Raw genomic sequence first — 21,543 nt, forward strand, 5'->3', positions numbered from 1 at the left:
CTATTTACTTGCTTTAAACTAATAGTCATTCAAGGTCAAAGACATTCTAAAAGATCTACATTTTTATACTCCTCTCCCTCACATTTTGTGCTTTTGATGTCATATTTTACATCTTCATGCTTATCCTTTTCCTATTTATTGTAAGTACAATTGCTTTTACAATTTTTTATTGTTGTTTAATCTATGTACTGGCTTATTTAAGTAATCGTCAATCCTTTTATATATTTGCCTTTTCTATTATGATTTTCCCTTTCCTATAAATTCTTGCGGGTTTTCTATTTAGAGAAGACTCTTTGATGTTTCTTTTAGGGTAGGTTTAGTATTGCTGGATGATTTTTGTTTTTGCCTCTCTGGGAAATCTTTCTCTCTCCTTCTATTCTAAATGATAATCATGCTGGGTGGAGCATCCTAGGTTTTTCCCTTTCAGGACTTTGAATGCATCTTGCCACTCCCTTCAGGTCCTGCAAAGTTTCTGCAGAGAAATCAGCTGATAGCCTTATGGGGGTTCCCTTGTAACTGACTCTTTGTTTTTCTCTTGCTGCTGTTAGAATCCTCCCTTTAACTTTTGCCATCTTAATTATGATATGTCTTGGTGTGGGTCTGTTTGGGTTCATATTGTTTGGGACCCTCTGTGCTTCCTGCACCTGGTTATATGTTTCCTTCTTAAGGTTTGGCAAGTTTTCAGCCATAATTTCTTCAAATACATTTTCAATCCCCGCTACCTTCTCCTTCTGGAACGCCTATTATGTGTAGGTTGGCACATTTTACATTATCCCATAAGCCTAGTATGTTGCTTTCATTTGTTTTCATTTGTCTTTCTATCTGCTGTTCTGCTTGGGTGATTTCCATTATTCTATCTTCCAGTCACTTATTCATTCTTCTGTGTCATTTATTCTGCTATGAATTGCTTCTAGATTGGTTTTTATCTTGGCAGTTGAATTGTCTCTTTTTGATTGTTTCACCTTTATAGTTTCTAGCTCCTTGTTACAGTGATTTGCATTTCTATCAATAATCTTTCTTAATTCAGTTATCATTTTTATTGCCAACTTTTTTAACTTGGGGTGTAGTGGATTGGAGAGGTCTGTTTCATTGTTTGTTCTTTCAGGGGATTTTTCTTTTTCATTTAATTGGGAGTAGTTCCTTTGCCTTTTCATTTTATTTAACTTTCTCTGTCTTTATAAATCTAGGAGACACAATTATCTACTGTGGTCTTGAAGGGGTGTTTTTATGTGGGAGCATCTCTGTGTAGACTGTCCATGTCCAATGTCTTTGGTGCAAGTTGCTGGCTTGGGTATGGCTGCCAGCCAGGTCTTTCCTCAGAGTTTGCTGGCCATTATCCCCTTGATAGGAGGTGTAGTTCGTGTTGTTGTTTCTAGACCCTGTGCAGGATATGAGGTGGGGCTTCTCTTCTGTTCTGTGGCTGTTGTCACCCTGTCAGGGGCAGGGTCTGCTCCCCAGTTGTTGGATTAGAAGCCCTGAAGGTCAGGTTCAGTCAGGCTCTATTGCTCTTGAGTGCGTGCCCCACCCCTAGGGAGGTGAATACTAAAGCAAGTGAGGCCCGTGCGGTCACAGAGGACCTGTGGGCCCCCATGGCTCTGCTTAGAAGCAGCCCAAGATCGCATCCCTTTCTCTGTTGTGTTCATCCCATATCTAGTGCAAGGCTGTGGTGTGGAGTGGGCTGGGGCTGCAGGTCAGGACGTTGTGGCTGCAGGAGTTTAGGTGGCTATGCTCCTGCCTGCCATCTGTGCTGCTTCGGTGCCAGTTTTCTACCAGGACCTGTCTGCCCCAGGTCTAGGCTAAGCTGTGGTGTGAAGCGGGCTTAGCTGGGGTGCTCTCACTGGGAGATAATCTGCTACTCCTGAATGCACTGACAGTGGCCATCACCGCCCCACCTGGACCGCATTCCAGGCCCTCTGGGCTGTCTCTGTGTAGCTAGATGAATTCCCAGGGCCTGTCTGCCCGAGATTCAGCCCTTAGCCTCTGTGTGCTCTTGTGGCACCTCCCTGTGCTCACCCTGACAGTGGCCACTATGGCTCCACTCGCCCCATCCATGTGCAATGGCCTCTGTGGCTTCCCCTGGATCACCCCCCAGGTGACCTGGTCTGGTTCTGCATAGCTAACCTGAATCATTGCCCTAATCTCGCAGCAGACTGTGGTGTGGAATGAGCAGGGCCAGGGTGTTTGCCCCTTCTGTTTAAGAAGTGCGACGAGGCAGCAGCCACCCGTGCATGGCTCTCTCCACCCTGATTGTCAGCAAGACAGCAGTCGCATACTCCTTGCAAGCAGAGTCTAGGCTTCTCTAGCCCTTCTGTCTGTCGCAGCAGATTTTCCAGCAGGAAAGGGGGCTTGTCTTCTCCACACAGGAGCCCAGGACTCGGATGCCCAGATTGTGGCTTGACCTGCTTGCTTCTCAGGGGCACAGGTCCCAACCCAGTGCCTTTTCTGTCCCAACTGGTTATGTAGAAATCTTTCTTGCAACCTTGGTGGTATAGGAGTTCTTCTGCTGGTTTCCAGTTAGTTTTCCATGAGAATTGCTCCACATGTAGATATATTTTTGATGTGTTTGTGGGGGGAGGTGAGCTCCGCATTCTCCTGCCCTGCCATCTTGATCCCCCTCCCTACATTCATCACTTTTTAATCAAGCATTTCTACTTCTAGAAATTTAATCTTCAGGTATACATGTACCAGTGTGAAATGACATTTGTATAAGGTTATTCACTGCAGCGTTTATAATAGCAAAATAATTAAAGCAATCTAAATGGCTTTCAATAGAGGGCTGCTTAAATAAATAATGGTATATCACTTAATGTAACACTATTTAGCTCTTTTTTTTTAATAAGAGACTAGCTGGGAATAGCTGAGAACTTTCTCAGTCTGATAAAGGGCATCTATGAGAAGTCTGTAGTTAATATTATACATAATGGTGAACTATAAAATGCTTTCTACCTAAAATTAAAAACAAGGCAAGGATATATGCTCTTACCACTTCTACTCACCACTGTAGTAGAGGTCCTAGGAATTGCAATAAAGTAAGGGAAAAAAATAGATTGGAAGAGGCGAAACCATCTTTATTAATAGATGACCTAATTGTTTGCATAGAAAATCCAAAGGAATCTACAAAATAATTACTTAGTGAATTTAGCAAATCTGCAAACTGCAAAGTCAAGTTACATTTCTCTGTATTAGCAGCAAACAACTAGGAAATAATTTTGAAGTCCATCTTCAGCACTATCAAAAATGTATAGAATAACTAGGAATATATTTAACAGAAGACATGTGAGCCCTCAACTGAAAACTTTGATGAGACATTGCTGAGAGAAATTAAAGAACACCTAAATAAGTAGAGAAATATACCTAATTCATGAATTGGAAGTTTTCATATTGTTAGGATGTCTCTTCTCCCTAAATTGTTCTATAGATTCAACACAGTGCCCCAATATAATTTTTGTAGAAATTGACAAGTTTATTCTAAAAAATATAGAAAATGCTAAAGACATAGGTTTACACACACACACACACAAAACTTGAAGAAGAACCAAGTTAGAGAGTTCATAACACCTGATTTCAAAAGTTATTATAAAATTACAGTGATTAAGACAGTGTGGGGGCTTCCCTGGTGGCGCAGTGGTTGAGAGTCCGCCTGCCGATGCAGGGGACAGGGGCTCATGCCCCGTTCCGGGAAGATCCCATATGCCGCGGAGCGGCTGGGCGCGTGATCCATGGCCGCTGAGCCTGCGCGTTTGGAGCCTGTGCTCCGCAACGGGAGAGGCCGCAACAGTGAGAGGCTCGCGTACCACAAAAAAGTGGAATGAGGATAGACAGATAAGTGAATCAGAATAGAGAGCCCAGAAATAGAGTAACATATACATGGCCAATTGATTTTTAGTGAAAGTGGCAAGGCAATTTCATGGGGAGAAGAAGCCTTTTCAACAAATGGTGCTAAAATCAGTGGGAAGACATGGGGGAAAATGACTTGGTCATTTTGATTGAGGACTCTTACCTTATACCACACACAAAAACTAATTTTAGATAGATCCTAGACCTAAACCTAAGAAGCTAAAACTATAAAGCTTCTAGAACAAAAGTAGAAGAATATCTTTGCCGCCTTGAAGTAGGCAAAAATTTGAGAGGGCACACAAAGCACTATACATAAAAGAAAAAAAATGATACATTGGACTTCATCAAAATTAAAAACTTCTATTCATCTAAAGATACCGTGAAGAAAATGCAAAACAAACAAAAAGAAAGAAGCAACAGTCTTGGAGAAAATGTTCACAATATGTATATATGACAAATGCTTAAATCCAGAATATGTGTATAAAGAATTTCTTTAAATCAGCATCTGCAGTCTTTTTCTTTAAAGGGCCATATAGTAGATACTTTAGGCTTTGTGGGCATTATCATCTCAGGAGCCACTAGTACTTAACTGTGCCAGGGCAGGGCAAGGGCAGCCATAGAAAATACATAAAGAAATACATTGTGCTGTGCTCCAATAAAGCTTCATGTACAAAAACAGATGGTGGGCTGAATTTGGCTGATCCCTACTTTAAATCAATAACAAAAAGTCAGACAACCCAATAAAACCAGGCAAAAGACTTGAACAGCCACTTTTCAAAAGAAGATAAACAAAGAGCCAATAGGTACATAAAAAGATGCTTACCATTGTTAGCCATCAGGAGAATGCAACTTGAAAATACCGTGAGATATCACTACATGCTTACTAGAAGGGCTCCCATTGTAAAGGTGAACCATATCAAGTGCTGGTGAGGAGGTAGAACAGCTAGAAGTCTCAGCCATTGCTGGTGGGATATAAATGCTGCAGCCACTTTGGAAAAAGTTTGGTGCTTCTTATAAAGCTAAGCATACACTTTCCATACGACCCAACAATTCCACTTTTAGGTAGTTACTTGGAGAAATGAAAACGTATGTCCCTAAAAAGACATATACGAATGTTGCTAGCAGCTTTTTAAAACTGATGATGATGCATCTTTTTTTAACTGAAGTATAGCTGATTTACAGTGTTTCAGGTATACAGCAAAGTGTTTCAGTGATACACACATATATATGTATGTATATAAATATGGTTTTTTTCAGGTTTCCATGATAGGTTATGACAAGATACTGAATATAGTTCCCTGTGCTATACAGTAGGTCCTGGATAGCAACTTTATTTTTAATAGCTCAAAACTGTAAACAACTCAAATGGCCATCAACAGGAGACTAGACAGACAAGTGGTAGTATATTCATACAGCGGAAGAGTACTCAGCAGTTAAAGGAATGATCTGCTGATACATGTGACAGCTGAGTGTCAGAAGCTGGACACAGAAAAGTGCATACTATGTGATTCCATCTCAATGGGATTAGACAAGAGCCAAAACGAATGTTTAGTTATAGAAATCAGATTAATAGTGCCTGTAAAGGCATGGAGATTGATTGGAAGGGGGCATGAGGGAACTTTCTGGGGTAAAAAAGCTGTTCTGCACCTTGAAAGGGCTGGTGGTTACATTGACATATGTATTTGTCAAAAGCCACCAACTGTATGTTTAAGATCTGTACATTTCACTATATGTAAATTTTACCTCAGTAAAAATAAGAGGAGTCTCTTATATTCTAATATGAGCAGAGCTACAAGATGTATTAAGTTAAAAAAAAAGCAAACTATAAAGCAGTATGCAGTGTACCACCTTTTCCATAAAAAGGAAATATCATAAGTGTGACTTATGTGTTTATATACATATAAGTATGTATACGTGTGTGTGTGTATATTTGCCTGTATAATCATTACATCAAACATAACCTATAGGATGTAGTTAGAAAGCTACTCTAGTTTTGTTTCTCTGTCCCTTTAAATTTATTCAGCCAGACTAGTTTTTTCTCTGCCCCTGAATGAAAACACAGTTCGCAAGACTTCTCTGGTTACTTTTAGGTAGTAAGGACTCAGTCACTTTAAGTGGTAAAAGACACTTTCAATTCAGGGATTAAAATGTTCAGCGCTGTGTGACAGACTTCAAACTTGACCGGAAGCTGAAGCTTCTCCATCCCCCAGGTTGGGTCAGGAGCAGGGGGACGGCTTGGGTCAGGGGAGGTGCAATCCTCTGCTTCTCTCTCCTCTCCTACTTCCTCACCCCTTCCTTTCCCAGCTTTGCTAAAACGGGCTTCTGACTCTTGGGGCTGGCACACCAAAAGTGAAGAGAAGACAGAAGGAGCCAGGAGCATTTTTACTTGACTAGTACTGATTCTAGGATGAGTCTTCTGGGCTTGGGAGATGTTCCAGCCAGCTTTCTCCATGAAGCACTTTTTGGGTTATTTGGAAAGTTCCACCAATGGGCTTTCTCACCAGCAGTGCCCCTTACATGGTCGAGTGCATCTCTGCCCTGGCTGATCATTTCCCTATTCCTCTGGTCGGGCCTTCCTTCCCCTTTCCCGAGGCACTGAGCAGCTACCCACAGCTTCTTTCCGCTGAGGTCCCCACAGTCGTCCATGTAGCCGTCCTGGAGACCAGCCCCACCCCGTTCTCAGGGCTCAGACCTTAACCCATGGGTTAAGATCTGTAAAGCCTCTGAGTTTTCCAGGAAACACTTCTCATCTGACTTAGGAGTAGTATCCCTCGCCCTAAGGGACAGCGATAGACTCACATGGCAGTTCTCTCTCTCAAAACAAAAACAAAAACATCTCTTTAGAATTGCTCTTGTACGTGAGTCTATGCAGTTGCCAACACCTGTACACAGTCAACTGTATCCAAATAAAAAATACAATCAACCAAGGTATCAGGAGATCTCAGGATAAAATGTTGACTGCAACAAATGAATTTAACTTATTATAAATGTGTGACATAACCTAACTGAAGGGGGTAGAGAGAAAAGGAGCTGGCCTAGGTAACTTTGAGAAGTAACCCTGTGACTACATACTGTAAGCTAAAGCCAAAAAAAAAAAAACCACCAAAAAATTTAAAATACTGTACATAAACACTGTGCTCTAGTTGGTAAATTTGTTTCTCATGGGATACTATTTAGCAATTTTGAAGCTACGTACTAGGGTTGATGATAAAGTAAATATCCATGAGTCCATACTTATATAAATAAATGACTGATTAAGTAAATAAATAAATGGGAGAAAGGAGATAAATCTTTACAGAGGATCTCAGATAATGTGTGTAGATATTCCTCCTCCAGGAGGTGGAACTTAATTTCCCTCTTCTTGAGAGCAGGCTGGATTTAGTGAATCACTTCTAAAGAACAGAGTGTAGAAAGAGAAAAATAGTCACATTCCAGTGGAGAAAACTGGCAGGTATCAGCCACCTTAACCAAGTGATTTCGGGCAACTTCAGCAGTGGGGTCATGTTGCTGTCGTGTCCCCTGATGTGATCCTCTGAGAATAGCTCTTCGCCTCTGTGGTTTTCTTCCTATAAACCCATAACTGCAGCCTAATCATGAGAAAATGTGAGGGTCATTCTATAGCTTGAAGGACATTTTATAAAATACCTGACCATGAATCTTCAAAAGTGTCAAAGTTATGAGAAATAGGGAAGAACTAAGAAACTCTCACAAACCAAGAGAGACACAACAAATAAATGCAGTGTGGTGTCCCGGAACACAAAAAGGAATTGGTGGAAAATGGTGACTTCCAAATAAAGACTGTGGTTTAGTTAATAGTGTAGCACCAATGTTTTTTTTGGTTTTTGTTTTGTTTTGTTTTTAGCAGTACGCGGGCCTCTCACTGCTGTGGCCTCTCCCGTTGCGGAGCACAGGCTCCGGACGTGCAGGCCCAGCGGCCATGGCTCACGGGCCCAGCGGCTCCGCGGCATGTGGGATCCTCCCGGACAGGGGCACGAACCCGCGTCCCCTGCATCGGCAGGCAGACTCTCAACCACTGCGCCACCAGGGAAGCCCACCAATGTTGATTTCTTAATTTTCACAAATGTACTGTGGCTATTATGTCAGATGTTAACATTAGGTGGAGGTGAGTGAAGGTCCATGGAAACTCTCTGTACCGTGTTTGCAATTTTTCAGTAACACTAAAGTTATTCCAAAATTAAAAGTTTATTTTATAAAATGCTCTTCTAATCTCCAACTTCCAACACTCTTATATTCAGTGTGGGTGAAGGTTTAAGAGAATAACCAGTTTTCTCCTACCTGTCTTTTGACAAGCCCTGCTTGGTGGGGTCTGGCATCTCATTTGGGGATATAATTTTTATTTTCTTTGAGCCCCAGCAGCAGACTCCTATTTAAATTTCCTGTTACATTCGTGTATGCTAAAAACGTCTCTAGAATGATATACAAGAAACCAAAACAACGGTCGCCTGTGAGGAAATGTATTTCCGTGGCCCAAGGAGAAGAAAGTGCAGTTACTCACAGTTTATCCTATTGCACCTTTTGGAATCTGAAATGTGTGAATGTATCACCCTTGCAAAATTTTTAATGTAAAAAAAAACAACGGCTCGGTTGTATTACTGTTCTCTTAAATCACCATTCAGCGACTCGGGAACTCTCACATACTGTTGTGACTCCTGAGAAAGATCCTGCTGTATGTTCTGTGTTGAGCTTCCCTGGGGTTTCAGAAGGCATTTTGCCTTCATGGCAATGCGATGTTGGCGACCGCCTAATGTTTTAGCAACTTGTCGGGTAATTTAGCACTTCTTGGATCAGGATTATTTCCACTGTTTGGGGCCCACAGAAGGAAAGAAGAGCAGGATGCTGTGAAGGTATGTGTGGCCTCATTAAGATTCATTAGGATGAACATTCCTGGGCATTTTTCCATTTCAGGAAGGGCCCCAAAAGAGGTCAGCTTTTTCATCTACCCAAGGCAGTTATCAACCACAGCTTCGTTCATACATTTATCACTCATTTATTAAGCACTCACTCTGTTTGTAACAAAACTCTCAAGGCTTTTACGTCTTCTTAAAGAGGATAGAAATAAAGCTGGTGGTTTCATTAGTACAGCTTTTGATTGAGCCAGTCCTTATCTCTAATAGTTCCTAAAAGAAAGGTGATTCTTGGCGTTGGAGTTGGTAGTTTGTTATCCAGGAAGGGCCAAGACATGAGAGTCAGCAATGTCACTCCCCAAGATGAGGTTCCTGGTGTCTACGGGTCTCCATAATCAGTTTCCCATCCGGGCATCAGCTGAACACTGTGGCAGCACAGATGCCTGGCTTTGTAAGGTGTAGACTGCAAACAAGATGTTAAACTTCTTTTTATTATTGTAGATCTTATACATTTTGGTTGCTGAGAATTTTAAATAAACATCTTTTTTTAAGATAAGTAATTAAGTAAACATCTTTGCCACTTATTCTTTTATTTTTTAGCAAGTCTTTTCCCTTGTTTAATCGATGCATCCCTCAAACTCCTGAGTGTTATTCCCTGTTTGCATCTGTTTTGATCAATGATGTTGACGCCCTCCATCGAATTCTAAGTGGAATAATGTCAGGAAGAGACACAATCCTCGGTCTCTGTGTCCTCGCCTTCGGTAATTTTCAATTAATTTTATTTCAGTGACTATTTATACCAAAGTTTCTAGCACTTATATATGTTGTACAATGGAAATTAGCCTCTTGACTTAAATATAAAACTTCATATATTTTCTTTGTAGTTATTTTCAGTGTTTCAGGTTCAAGTGGAGCAGGGGGCAGTAAGACTGGGGAGAGGCCAGCTGGCTCTCTGCCCCGAGGCCTCAGTAGGTGGGGCTGCCTTAGAGAGTGACCGCGTTCCAGGGCCTGCCCCTCAGCTCTGCATAAGGATGGATGTGCAGAGCAGATTGCCACTTTGTGAACTGGCCATGATAAGTACCAGGAACGCACGTCCTCTGGCCCGTGTGCCCTCTTCCCCTAGGCAAGCCCGATCACAAGGCTGCTTGGTGAGCAAGGGAAGGAGGTGTGTGCATCACTGCATATAGCATAGAGGGCATAGCATCAGAGGGCATTGGCCTGATGTATCCAGCTCCTCCTAGGAACAGGCCTGCTGGGTTGTAGGAGGGTCAAGGTCTTGAGCCAGACCATGCCTTTTCCCGGCCTTTCTGGAAGCAGCCCCCCAGGCGCTCATCACCATTGGACTTCCCATTTGCTATTTCAGCTCGATGAGCTCCTTTAAGAGTCGACCTTCTCTTTGAACGAATTAGTTCTCTCTGCTGCTGTAGGCAATAGTAGTGGCCTCTTATTTACCCCGTTATTTACAGCGGCTGCCTCCCAACCTTGGAAGGTTGAAAGAAACTCTTTGATCAGCCATTAACATAATTTTGCCAGTTTACAAATTGAGTTTTCCATAATTTCATTACCTAAAGGTTACTAATTCCTGAATGCTTGGGGATGCTTAACTAGCCACCGTTATGTAACTTCCAGACTTCTTATGACCCAGATGGGCCAGACATCCTGCTTGCTGTTAACACATTAAACCTCATCAGAACCCTATCACCATTTGCAGGAGAGGAAGCTGAGGCTTAGAGAGTTCTGAGGCTTGGCCAAGCAGAGGTGCAGAGCTGAGACTCAGCCCCGACCTATCTGATTCTAAACCTATGTTCTTAACCACTATACCCAAATATCTATATGTAATCTTGAATTGTTGTTTAGAAAAAAAAGTAATATAGTATTTATAAATTCACTGAAGTACTTAGAATAAATTCATAGGCTTAAAAACCCCCGAACTGGAAACTGATGTGCCGATTTTTATACATACATCTTATAATCTTAAATTTTTCATTTTTAAAGGCATTCATCTTTCATATTTAATGAGAGTATCTGAGAACACAAAATTAGAACTTTAGGTAAGTTATGAAATCAAAAGAGTTAAGTTTGATAAAAAATTTTAGATGGTTCGTTTGGACTTAAAAGAAAAAAAGAAAGTTTAGGGGTTTTTGGGAATAATACCTGCTTTAAAAGAAATTTTTTTTAAGTCAAGAAGAATGCTAGCACCTTCAGGAAGTGGCACTGTCACAGACCTAACTTGTGTATGCTTCAGAGAGGGGCCTGGGTGTGTCTTGTTTTTTTGTTTGGTAGATGTCCAAGATATCTAGAGATTGAAGGAAGTCCTCAGCCCTCACTCTTTTGGAAGGTTTAGGCATTCCAGCCCCATCATCATCCCCCTCATGCCTTGGTGCTTGTTAGAATTTATATGTTTTGCTTAATTTTCTAGCCTTGTCTTTGGCCATGATGTTCACCTTCCGATTCATCACCACCCTTCTGGTTCACATTTTCATTGCACTGGTTGTTTTGGGATTGCTGTGTAAGTATTTCCACTTGATTGATTTCTTCTTGATTAAATGAAAAGCCTTTCCATTAAGTGTAGAACTTAAAAGCTGGCATTGCTGAGCTACATGGGGTCTTAGAGAGTCTCTCGTCCAACTCCCTCATGTTACATATGAGGAGACCCAGGCCCAGAGAGGTCAGGGAGGACCACAGGATTGCTTCTGTCTCACAGATCACAGCAGAGTTCCTGCTCAGCCTTCTGTCTCTTCTGCACTGTGCCGCCTCTCAGATGAGCTGGCCAGGTGAGTGGTAGTGGTTTCCACACCATTAAAAGTCAGTTCCAATGCCTGTTGGAAGCCCTTTAAAGCAGAGGTCCCCAACCCCCGGTCCGAGGCCTGTTAGGAACCGGGCTGCACAGCAGGAGGCGATGGAGCGAAGCTTCATCTGCCGCTCTCCATCCCCCCCCACATCGCTCGCATTATGGCCTGAACCATCCCCCCACCTCCCACCCTGTGCGTGGAAAAAGTGTCTTCCACAAAACCGGTCCCTGGTGCCAAAAAGGTTGGGGACCGTTGCTTTAAAGGATGTCTTCTGAATTTTCACATCACCTGTGGGTACCCACATTGTCGTGCAAAGGCTCCGGCCAATCTGAAGAGACGCAGGCCCTGAGCTGGGGCAGGGTCCTGGAGACCCTGCCCGGTGCCCACTGTTTTCCTTTTCAGTGCTGGATCCTGGATCCACCCAGAAGATGTCGGGGAAGAAGGTCCGAGGGGCAGAGGCATGCAGGGAGCTCAAGGCAGCAGCTGTTTCCAAACGAGTATAGGATATTTTAATTTTTAATAATTGGCATGACCGTAGGAGTTTCATCCCCTAAACAGTCAGTTCTGCAGCTCACAGGTGCCCAGCGTGCAGGTGCTGGAGGACACGCACTGTGGCTTGTGAGGGTGCCTTCCCCACCTACGGCTAGGAAAGACGACTGTGACCTCCCTGTCGTCGCTGTGGATGCGCTGCAGGTGGTACTGAGTACCTAAATGCAGAGCATGTGCAATGTCGAGGCGTCCGCCCAGTTTTGTAGGTGCCAAGCCAATATCCAGGCTGCCCCTGGAGTTTTCACCCGCAGAGCTCACTTGGAAATTTTAGACTTTAGACTCTAATATTGTTCCTCTCACCATCCCGTCAGTGTGGTTTCCTCCCTGCTCACACCCAGCCCCACCCATGGGCTAGGCTGACAGGACACATCTGTGTTCCGGAGTTACCTCCCTGCATCTCCCAGAGACAGGCAGCCACCCCAGGTCTGGCAGGTCCTCAGCTGGCCCCATCCAGCTGCTTCAGAGGGCCGGTCAGTGCCTGCAAAGCCCCAGGGGTTTGGGACCCACTGCCTGAGCAGGGCCGCCTGGTGTGAAGGGAGGGGCGGGTGCTTACCTCATGGCATGCGCGCTGAGTTCTGCTGGTGTTTTGCTTTCCAGTTGTCTGTGGTGTCTTATGGTGGCTGTATTATGACTACACTAATGACCTCAGCACAGAATTGGACACAGAAAGGGAGAACATGAAGTGTTTGCTGGGGTTTGCTGTTGTGTCTACAGTTATCACGGTAAGAAGCACCCTTCCAGCAGTAGGTCAAGTAGCCAGGCAGAACTCTGAAATCCAAATAATTAGATTTTAACCAAAAAGCAACGAGCACTTGTTTTCTTTCACTGCAGAATGTATATACATGTTAGTGTAGTGAGTGTACACACACGTCTAGTGCCTTTGTGTTTTATTTGAGATACCTACATAGGAATGCATTGCAGCCTTAAAAAAGATGAGTAAACGCTCTGACTTCGTTCCGTCACGTCCGCCATCTCAGAGGTTGGTTCGTTACCCTTGCTGACTCATTACCCTTGAACACAGTAGAACCGCTTGCACCCACAGGTGGCTATAGGGGGGATGCCGCAGCGCGGAGAGGGAGCCAGACATACAACAGTTCCCATTTCCTGGTTTGCGGAGAGTTGCCACCCCTCTAGCCAGTGGATGCTCTGCTCTCAAGGCTGTGACAACTCGCACTGCCCTTGAACACAGAGAGCCCTTTGTTTCCAGACGTGCGGCTGCTAGGCTAAGTTGGTTTGAGAGAACCGCCGCCTCCTTGGTGAATTCCCTAGTTGAGAGCAGGCAAACAGAGAGCATTGAGCCTGGAGATCCTGGTTGTTGGGGGAGGGTGGTTGGCAACTGAAAATCATTCTGGGCCCTCCCCGGGTGCTGATAGCAGTTCTGGAATCATAGGGTCCCGGAAAGGGTCGGGAACTGATTTCAGGTGGCCCACGGGCATCCTTTGGTGTGTTGCTTGCTAACTGTTTCACGCAGGCATGGCAGCCGGGGTTTCCACACGCCCATTAAATCTTTCAGCAAGGGCAGATTCTCCCACCAGCTCAGCTCTCTCCTCTACGGGGATCCTTCGGTTCTCATGTTTGGTACAGGCTTCCCGTTTTCTCCTTTCTAGTGAGGTGTCAGGTTTGCGTTTGTCACGTGAACTGCATCTCAGTGAGCAAGTATCCGATAAAGCAAAGCTCCTGGTTCGTCCCGGGACCAGGCCCGGAGCTGAGCCAGGGCATGTGCAGGAGGCTGGAGAAGAAAGGCCCCCCGCACCCGAGGCCGCGTGCTGGGCTGTTGGCACTAGGGCCAGGGAGGAGAAGGGCTGGGAGCCGGGAGAGCTTGCTTCTCCCCTTCCCCCACCCCCAGCCCTCCACAGGGCTCCCTTTGTCTTCACACACTGAGCCATTAATGGCCGCCCGATGCCAGGGTCGGGGGAATGCTTTTCACCAAGCGAAAGGCTAGGGAAAGGGCAGACCGTGAGAGCAGAGTGAGGAAGCGCACCGCGGCTCGCACACCGTTCATTTAACACACGTGTCACTGCCGCTCAGTCTACCAAGGACTGCTGCTGAGGAGCTGTTCTCATAAGAGCCCTAGCTTCTTCGTCACCGTCACCGTTCACTGAGCGCCTGTTACGCCCAGGGCCCTGCACTAAGCAATGGACCTGGCAAGACACAACACGAAGGTAGCACACGCCCCACGATGAGACGAATTACAGGGCTAGCAACGCCATGACGTGGTACACGGGGAGCGATGGCGGCCTATGAGGGGGGCTGCCTAGGAATATTATTTCAGTGGTTTCAATAAAACCACTAGCAGCGATGAAGAAAATGGGATGAATGGCATCGAATGCTCGCCTCAGTGTGCCAGCCTAGGGGTGCATCTTAGAGCCCAGAAGGGTGAAGTTGAGGCTTGACCCCTGTGGTGAGTCAGCTCTGCTGTCCACCCCGCCCAGCCAGCACCCCTAGCACCATCCCCAGTGGGTAATGCTGATCTCCCTTGAGACTGGGGAAGTGACGGGTTAGAGTTAACTCATCACTTGTGGTCAATATCCTGGTGTACTTTGAACGTGAGGGGAGCATTTTATATATATATATAATATAGTTGAAAGACACACACATTTAAACACACACATTTTACCATTCCACTCAGGAGCTAGAAGCCAAGTTTATTTGCCTAAAGATTGTATCATTTTGCCTCATTAAAATTTTTAGTAAAAAACGATAACAACAAAAAATGTCCCTCTTCCTTGTTGGTTGTGCTAGGCATTGAGGACACAGAGATGGAAATTCCTACCGTCTCCTCCGGGCATCTTCCCTGGCTCCTCAGGCCAGTCCCCACAGCTACGGCAGGAGGCCCTGTTCCCAACCCCTGGAGCAGTTTTGCACAGTTTTATCCCACTGCCCTCTGACTTTCCTCCACTTGATTATGAGGTCCCTGAGGGCAGCAATGCCCAAGCCCAGCTGGAAGAGGAAGGGCATCTTAGGCCAAGGGAGTAGCATGGGAGGGGTCACAGAGACAAGAGAGGAGCCTGCAGAAAGTTCTCTCGACAGGAAGGGACCATGCCAGGAAGATCCTGATTTACAGTGATGATGATTTCGATCTTTATCCAGGAGCTTTGGGGAGATGTTGAAGGATTTTGAGCAGGGAGATGATATCCTTGACTCTACCTTTTACAAAGATCCCTTTAGCTTGGGTTGGAGGAGGGATTGAGGCAAGGGTAGGGGGCTAAGGGGATTAAAAGCAGAAGGTAGTACAGAGGCTACTGGGGTCTGGGTGAGAGATGTTGAGACTTGAGCTGTGGCATCAACGTGGGAATAGAGAGGAGAGGAGAGATTGAGAGCTCTGTCGGGAAACTGAGTCCAAGGTGATTGAGACTGTGCTGTGCGCTGGGACTGTGCCAGTCCTTGGCAGTAACAGACGGCCCTGCCCTCAAGGAGCTTGATGTAATGTGAAATGCAGGCAATAAACATCTACAGGAGAGTATGTTGAGTGCTGCGGTAGGGTAAGCATGGGATAAGATGGAAGCATGCAAGAGAGGAGCCTGATTTTTTTTGGAGAGTCCAGGAAAATTAGGGCCACTGGAGTAGGGAATCCAGGGGACATAAGTTTTTGTATGAAGATAATGAATTTGGTTCAGGACAAGTTGAGTTTGACACACTGTAGGACACCCAACACCTGGTCAGTAACTGAAGTGCTTACTCATCCAGCACCTAGAGAAAGGTGAGGCTGGAGATTTTTTTTTTAACTGGCTGCAGGATCTTAGTTCCCCAACCAGGGATCAAACCCGTGGCCCTCGCAGTGGAAGCGTGGAGTTCTAACCACTGGACCCTGGAGATTTTTATTTAAAGGTTATCAGCATCTAAGAAGGATTCTAAAACCACAGAGGAGTAGGAGAGGCCACCCAAAGGATCCCAAGAAATAGCAACTGAAGAAGTAGAAGGAGAGCCAGAGGAAACAGCAGTCACAGAAGTCGAAGGAGAAAGTTTTAGGAAAAGAGGAGGGGACAAGAGATTCACACGCCATGCTGAGGTCAAACAAGATCTGGAATGTTTGTGGGATTTGACATTCAGGAGGTCAGATGAGGTGACCTTGGGGAGAGCAGTTTCAGGAGAGTCTTGGGGTCCAGAGGTTTACAGGCAGCTGAAGGATGAGTGCAGGTGTGGACGTGCAGATGGCTAGTGTGCACTAGAACTTGAAGAAGCTCGCCTGTGAAGGAGATGAGAGATGACGGTGGCTGGGCCGCGGTGTGAGGGCAGAGGGAGGTTTGTTTCTTTAATATGATATTTATATACAGGGAGGCCAAAGCCAGCAGAGGAGGAGGCACAGAAGGTTGCTTTGAGGCACGATCACTGTCCTCTTCCCTCATACTTGTGTCCCCTTGACCTTCTGCAGTCCTTCTGCATTCTCTGAGCATATTGGGTGCTGTGGAGGGAAAAAGAAATAGACGGTTCCCTGACCCCAGAGGACCTTATTCTCGTTTTCTCTCATTCTCTGACCAGATTGCAAGCTCCTTTAGAGCAGGGGCTGTGTCTTGTCCACTGTTGTAGCAGCAGGATCTAGCATAAGTATCAGCACATAGTAGATGCTCAGTTAGTATTTGAGAATATGGCTCTTCTATTATAATAAAAGTAGGGAGTAACTATCTTAAAAGAGTTGTTTGCTGAGATGTCAATAAAATATTAGGGTTTGTTTTCAGCTCGTCTCAGTTCTTCATTATTTTGAATAATTTAACCCCTTTCTCACCAGGCAGTTCTGCTCGTCTTGATTTTTGTCCTCAGAAAGAGAATAAAATTGACAGTTGAACTTCTCCGAGTCACAAATAAAGCCATCAGCAGCTCTCCTTTCCTGCTGTTCCAGCCACTGTGGACGTTTACCATCCTCATTTTCTTCTGGGTCTCCTGGGTGGCCGTGCTCCTGAGCCTGGGAACTGCAGGTAAGGGCAGTGGGAGTGGGGTCCGTCACCCTGGAGTCGTGCACGGAAGGCCTCACCATTCTGGAACCATTGGCCTGTTTTTGTAAGGACCGAACTTCCCATGCAGCTAAAGGCATCTGATGCCAACAGTGACAGTGCCTGGGTCTCTGTAATGGGAGAAAAAGCAGGAAATTCTTTTTCCTCTTTTGTATCAGTATGTGAAAAAAAGAACCCAGGAAAGACCCTGTTAAAACGTTGTGCTCAGAACAAGCTTTAGTTTAAAGCAAGTGTGCACAGATGTTCACATTGCTTTGCTCCTGAGAAGACAATACTACCCTCCATTCTGCTATCATATCTATACAGTGGTTTTCCACCAGAGATATTCCTCAGAATCAGCTGTGGTGCTTTACTAAAATACAGATGCCTGGGCCCCATCCTCGGAGACTCTGATTCACTTGGTTTGTGGTACGGTTATGTTTTTTTGGATCCCTGTAAGAGAGCAACCACATTCCAGAACAGTGCTATTCAAAGGGGTGTCTGACACCGGATAAGGAGCTTATGCCAGAATGTATATCCCTCCATCACTTCCTCCATCAAGAAAGTCTTGCTGTGAAAAAAAAAAAAGTGAGCAGAATGAGACGATAGGCCTCGTGATGCAGCTGACCTAACTTCTGGCACGAGCTCCTTATCTCACTGTGGACTAATCACATACAGGGTGAGCCCAGACCACTAGTCTGTGGCCCCCACTTTGAGTGATACTGCTCTAGGTCTTCTCTCACTCACTCCTCCATTTGATTTAGTTAAGGCCCAAACTCATACTCCGATGTGAGTACAAAGGGTAAGTTGCTTTTGGAGACTTTCACCAGGCAGATAAGAACCACAGCAGATGTCAAAGCAACAGGCTAACATAATTTCTTAATGTTTATCAAGTTTATTCTGTTCCCTGTAGGCTCCAGTTGTATATGTAGGAATAACTACATGTAGTAGATTCTTAGTAAACTAGGTTCTCTTACCTCTCTTCTGGAGTCAACTGCCCCCATGGAGATTACTTCAAGATGGGCAGCCAGCTCTCGGGAGGTCCAAGCCCTTGAAAGCCCATGTTTCCAGCTTAGAGATGCTCTAGGGGCAGTCTCTTCTGGCGGGGGTCTCTGGAAGCTTGCTGAAGGCCTGCAATGCCCTTCCGAAAATTATCCAGCAGGGAACCTTGTTCAAATTGATTACAGGAGAGTAATCAATCAGGATGAGTTTTGTGTGAGAGTGACAGAAACCTCAAAACAGTGGCTTAAACAAGATGACGGGCAATTCCTCTCTCATGTAAATGAAGCCCACGGGAGGAGACCCCATGCCAGCATGGGCTGCCGGAGGTCACAGACCCACGCACCTTTTTTCTTGTTGCACAGCCTACCACTTGCTTCCAGCTCAGAGCTGAAATAGACACTCGAGTTCCAACCACCCCGTCTTATTGGGCTGTGAGGAAGGTAGCAGGGAAGTCATGACAACACTTCCACCTACACCCATTGGCCAAATCGCAGTTACATGGCAACTCCTCTGTGCAAGGGGGGACAGGAAATGTCATTTCGTTGGTGGCGGCCATGCACAGCCTAAAAATAAGAGGTTCTGTTACCAAGAAAAGATGAAAGAACAGAAATTGCAGGACAGTTGGAAGTTTTAACTAGGGCAACACTGAACAAACATCTTCCAGCTCATTCCCTTGATGTGGTCTTAGTCCTGGCGGAAAGGGAAGCAATGGCTTCAGTGCCTCCAGGAAAGCAAGCGTTTATTGAAAATTTCCCAAATTCTAAGCTCTGCACTAGGTGCTGTCTTATGTTCTCTCCTTTAAGTGTCGCAACCCCCTTTCGATGCCTGTGTTGTTATGTTCAAGTTACAGGCAAGAAAACTGAGGTTCTGAGAAAGCAATTTGCTGAAGGTCCAGCTAGAAAGTGTGATGGCTCTTACTGACGCCAGAGCTCTAGAACAGAGCCTGTGCTCTTTCCACTACGTCGCATGTCCCTTGTGTCTGGGATACAAAGCTAGGAGATCAAATTAGACCTCCTCAGGTTTGTCTGTTCAAGTTGAAGCAGTATTGTGACCACAGCAGCTGGCTGGTGAATGCAAGCTGTGCCTGTAATGTGGTGTTTGGGACCTGTGGCCAGAGGGCAACATGACAGGGCCAGAAGCTAAAACCAGATCAGGCTGGGAGTGAGGTGTGGCAGGAGGTGGCAGGGCTTGACGCCCTGGTGGTGGACTGTGGTGCTGGGCCCTCGCCCTAAAGAATCACAGAGGAGGGCTTCCCTGGTGGTGCCGTGGTTGAGAGTCCTCCTGCCGATGCAGGGGACGTGGGTTCGTGCCCCGGTCCGGGAAGATCCCACATGCCGCGGAGCAGCTGGGCCTGTGAGCCATGGCCGCTGAGCCTGCGCGTCCGGAGCCTGTGCTCCGCAACGGGAGAGGCCACAACAGTGAGAGGCCCGCGTACCGCAAAAAAAAAAAAGAATCACAGAGGAGAGGTGAGGCCCTGGGAAGTACAGCTCAGGACCAGGGAGGGACCTTGCTACTCCAGCCTCCAGGGTACAGCTGCCCGCCCCGCTGTCGTTATGGGCTCTGAGTCTGAGTGAAGGGAATTGTCTCTGTGGTTAAACCCTCAATGATTTGGAGCAGGACACGTTCTTTCGTTCTTTAATGCACAGACGTTAGGTGAGCACTGGGGGGACGAGGCCCTGGCAAGGCGCTGGGGAAGAGTGGTGACCTCTCCCCACGGTGTGGATGGCAAAGGCCGATGAGCATCGCAAGAGGAGACATTTGGGGAGCTGTGGAGCACCACGGTGAGGCTCCAACCCCCTTTGCGAGTCAGGGAAGGCTTCTCAGAGGATGGGCTGGAAATTACCAGAAGATCGGAAAGTACATAAAAAGGCAAAGGGGATTTAGTGGGGTCATGTCCAAGCTCAGGAGGGAGCCTGCTCACAGGGGACAAGGCGAGAGCTGGTCCTGGGAGTTGGGGATATAGCTGGAAGGAACACGCCCCAGGGCCAGCTTGGGGGTGAGCTGCTAGTAGGGCTGTCCTTCAGTTCCCCCACTTCGGCCCCAGCTGGGCCCAGGGCCTGGGCCACAGGACTGAGAGGAGGGGCCGGGAGAGGATGGGCTGCTCTGTAGGGCCGAAGGCAGCACATCAGAGCGTCACATATTAAAGCACAGCCCTTCTCTATCTGTGGAAGGAGCAAAATGAGCAAAAGTGAGAGGAGTTGAAGGGCAAGAAGAGGAAGCCGGGTGCCCAGGACCTACTGTAGGGGTCTGTGGGCAGGTGATGTTCCGCTTCACAGGAGAGGGTGGCGCACAGAGCGACTGCCTTCCCCCTTCCCCGGGGCTGGGCGTCATAGAGACCAGACCCGCCGTCCCCTTAGGCCACCTGCCTCTTCTTTCCACTCACCTGTGGGCTGACCCAGGTGCACAGAACTCCCTTTGACTTCAAAGGCCTTTTCATGCAGGGCCCGGACGATGGGCTCTGCGCCTGGGCAGGTCATCTGCTGCTTGTTTTGATCTTCAGCAGGTGCCCAGGTGATCCGGGTGGTGAGAGATGCCTGCACAGCACCTGACTCTCTCATTTCATGTCCCTCAGGAAGTCCCAGGACCCTCAGGCTCTCTCTTCAGTCTCCACCCAATGTTCCCAATGCTGTGGGGTGTCCTCAGTGGGTAAATACTGTAAGACTTTTATTGTGTCAGATGATTGAATGAGTTAATATTTTAATGTGTAAAAAAGAAAAGAAAATGCAGAAAAAGTGAACTTTAGGTTGATCATTTTTTGCCATTTTTTTGATGAGCTGTTTCTCTAGTGACTGTCAATCAGTCTCTTAACTAGTTGACAAACTCTGGCTTGTTTGAGGATTGTTTCAGTGGAGCATAACCAGGCCCTCAGTAATGATGGTAACGAGTCAGTTGGGACTTGTCTGCCACCAGCAATGTGACAGTGACTACTAAATCCAGTGAAAATAGTAGTTACAGGAAAACGGAAATAACCTTGGGAATCCAGTAGGTGCAGTTGGCAGGTTGGAAAGAGCCCAGTTGATCTGATGACCCCCAGTTACCGTAAGGTGGTCAGGATGCCCCACAGTCGGAACAGTAGAAGAAGGAGGCCCATTTGGGGAAGGGGGGGCTTTCTCTCGCAGTGGTACTGCAGTTAGAAGAGGTCATCGCAGGGATGTGCTCAGCGTGTTTAAAGGCAAAGGACCATGCTTGGAAAGGAGGCAGCAAGGTCAGACAGAGGGTCTCCAGTCAAGGGACCTGGGATCCAGGATGGCTCCGGCCTTCCTTGTACGTTAATCCTCTGGGCTTCATGTTTTCCTTTTATACAGTGGAAAAATGGTGCTTTCCCCAGGCTGCCTCATAATGATGTTAGGAGGCTGAGATGGGACAAGAGCTTTGCTCTGCAGATAAGGGACAGTATGTGTTCCTTATATTAGGAACTAATGTCAACTAGACAATGTCTAGCACTCGCTTCAGCTTTGTGGTTTATTCTCTGCTCTGCCTGTTATATTTGAGAACACAGTCTCAAAGAAAATTGTCCTTTTTTAAGTTATCAGAGATCTAGAAGATGATTAAAGTTATTTCACAAAAGTT

The 21,543-nt window shown here is 46.1% G+C and overlaps 1 protein-coding gene across 3 annotated transcripts in view; it reads left to right on the forward strand.

Moving 5' to 3' along the window:
- The window catches only part of SLC44A3 (solute carrier family 44 member 3), a 94,965-nt gene that overhangs the window by 16,947 nt on the left and 56,475 nt on the right, over window positions 1–21,543 (forward strand). For all 3 annotated transcript variants that reach the window (XM_067726968.1, XM_067726969.1, XM_067726967.1), the window contains exons 6-9: window positions 9,303–9,463; window positions 11,122–11,211; window positions 12,641–12,765; window positions 16,770–16,956. In XM_067726968.1, the coding sequence (XP_067583069.1) occupies window positions 9,303–9,463; window positions 11,122–11,211; window positions 12,641–12,765; window positions 16,770–16,956 (563 nt within the window). The remainder of the gene's footprint in view (window positions 1–9,302; window positions 9,464–11,121; window positions 11,212–12,640; window positions 12,766–16,769; window positions 16,957–21,543) is intronic.

This window comes from Pseudorca crassidens, chromosome 2 (genome assembly GCF_039906515.1).
Source record: "Pseudorca crassidens isolate mPseCra1 chromosome 2, mPseCra1.hap1, whole genome shotgun sequence".
Classification (NCBI taxonomy): Eukaryota; Metazoa; Chordata; class Mammalia; order Artiodactyla; family Delphinidae; genus Pseudorca; species Pseudorca crassidens.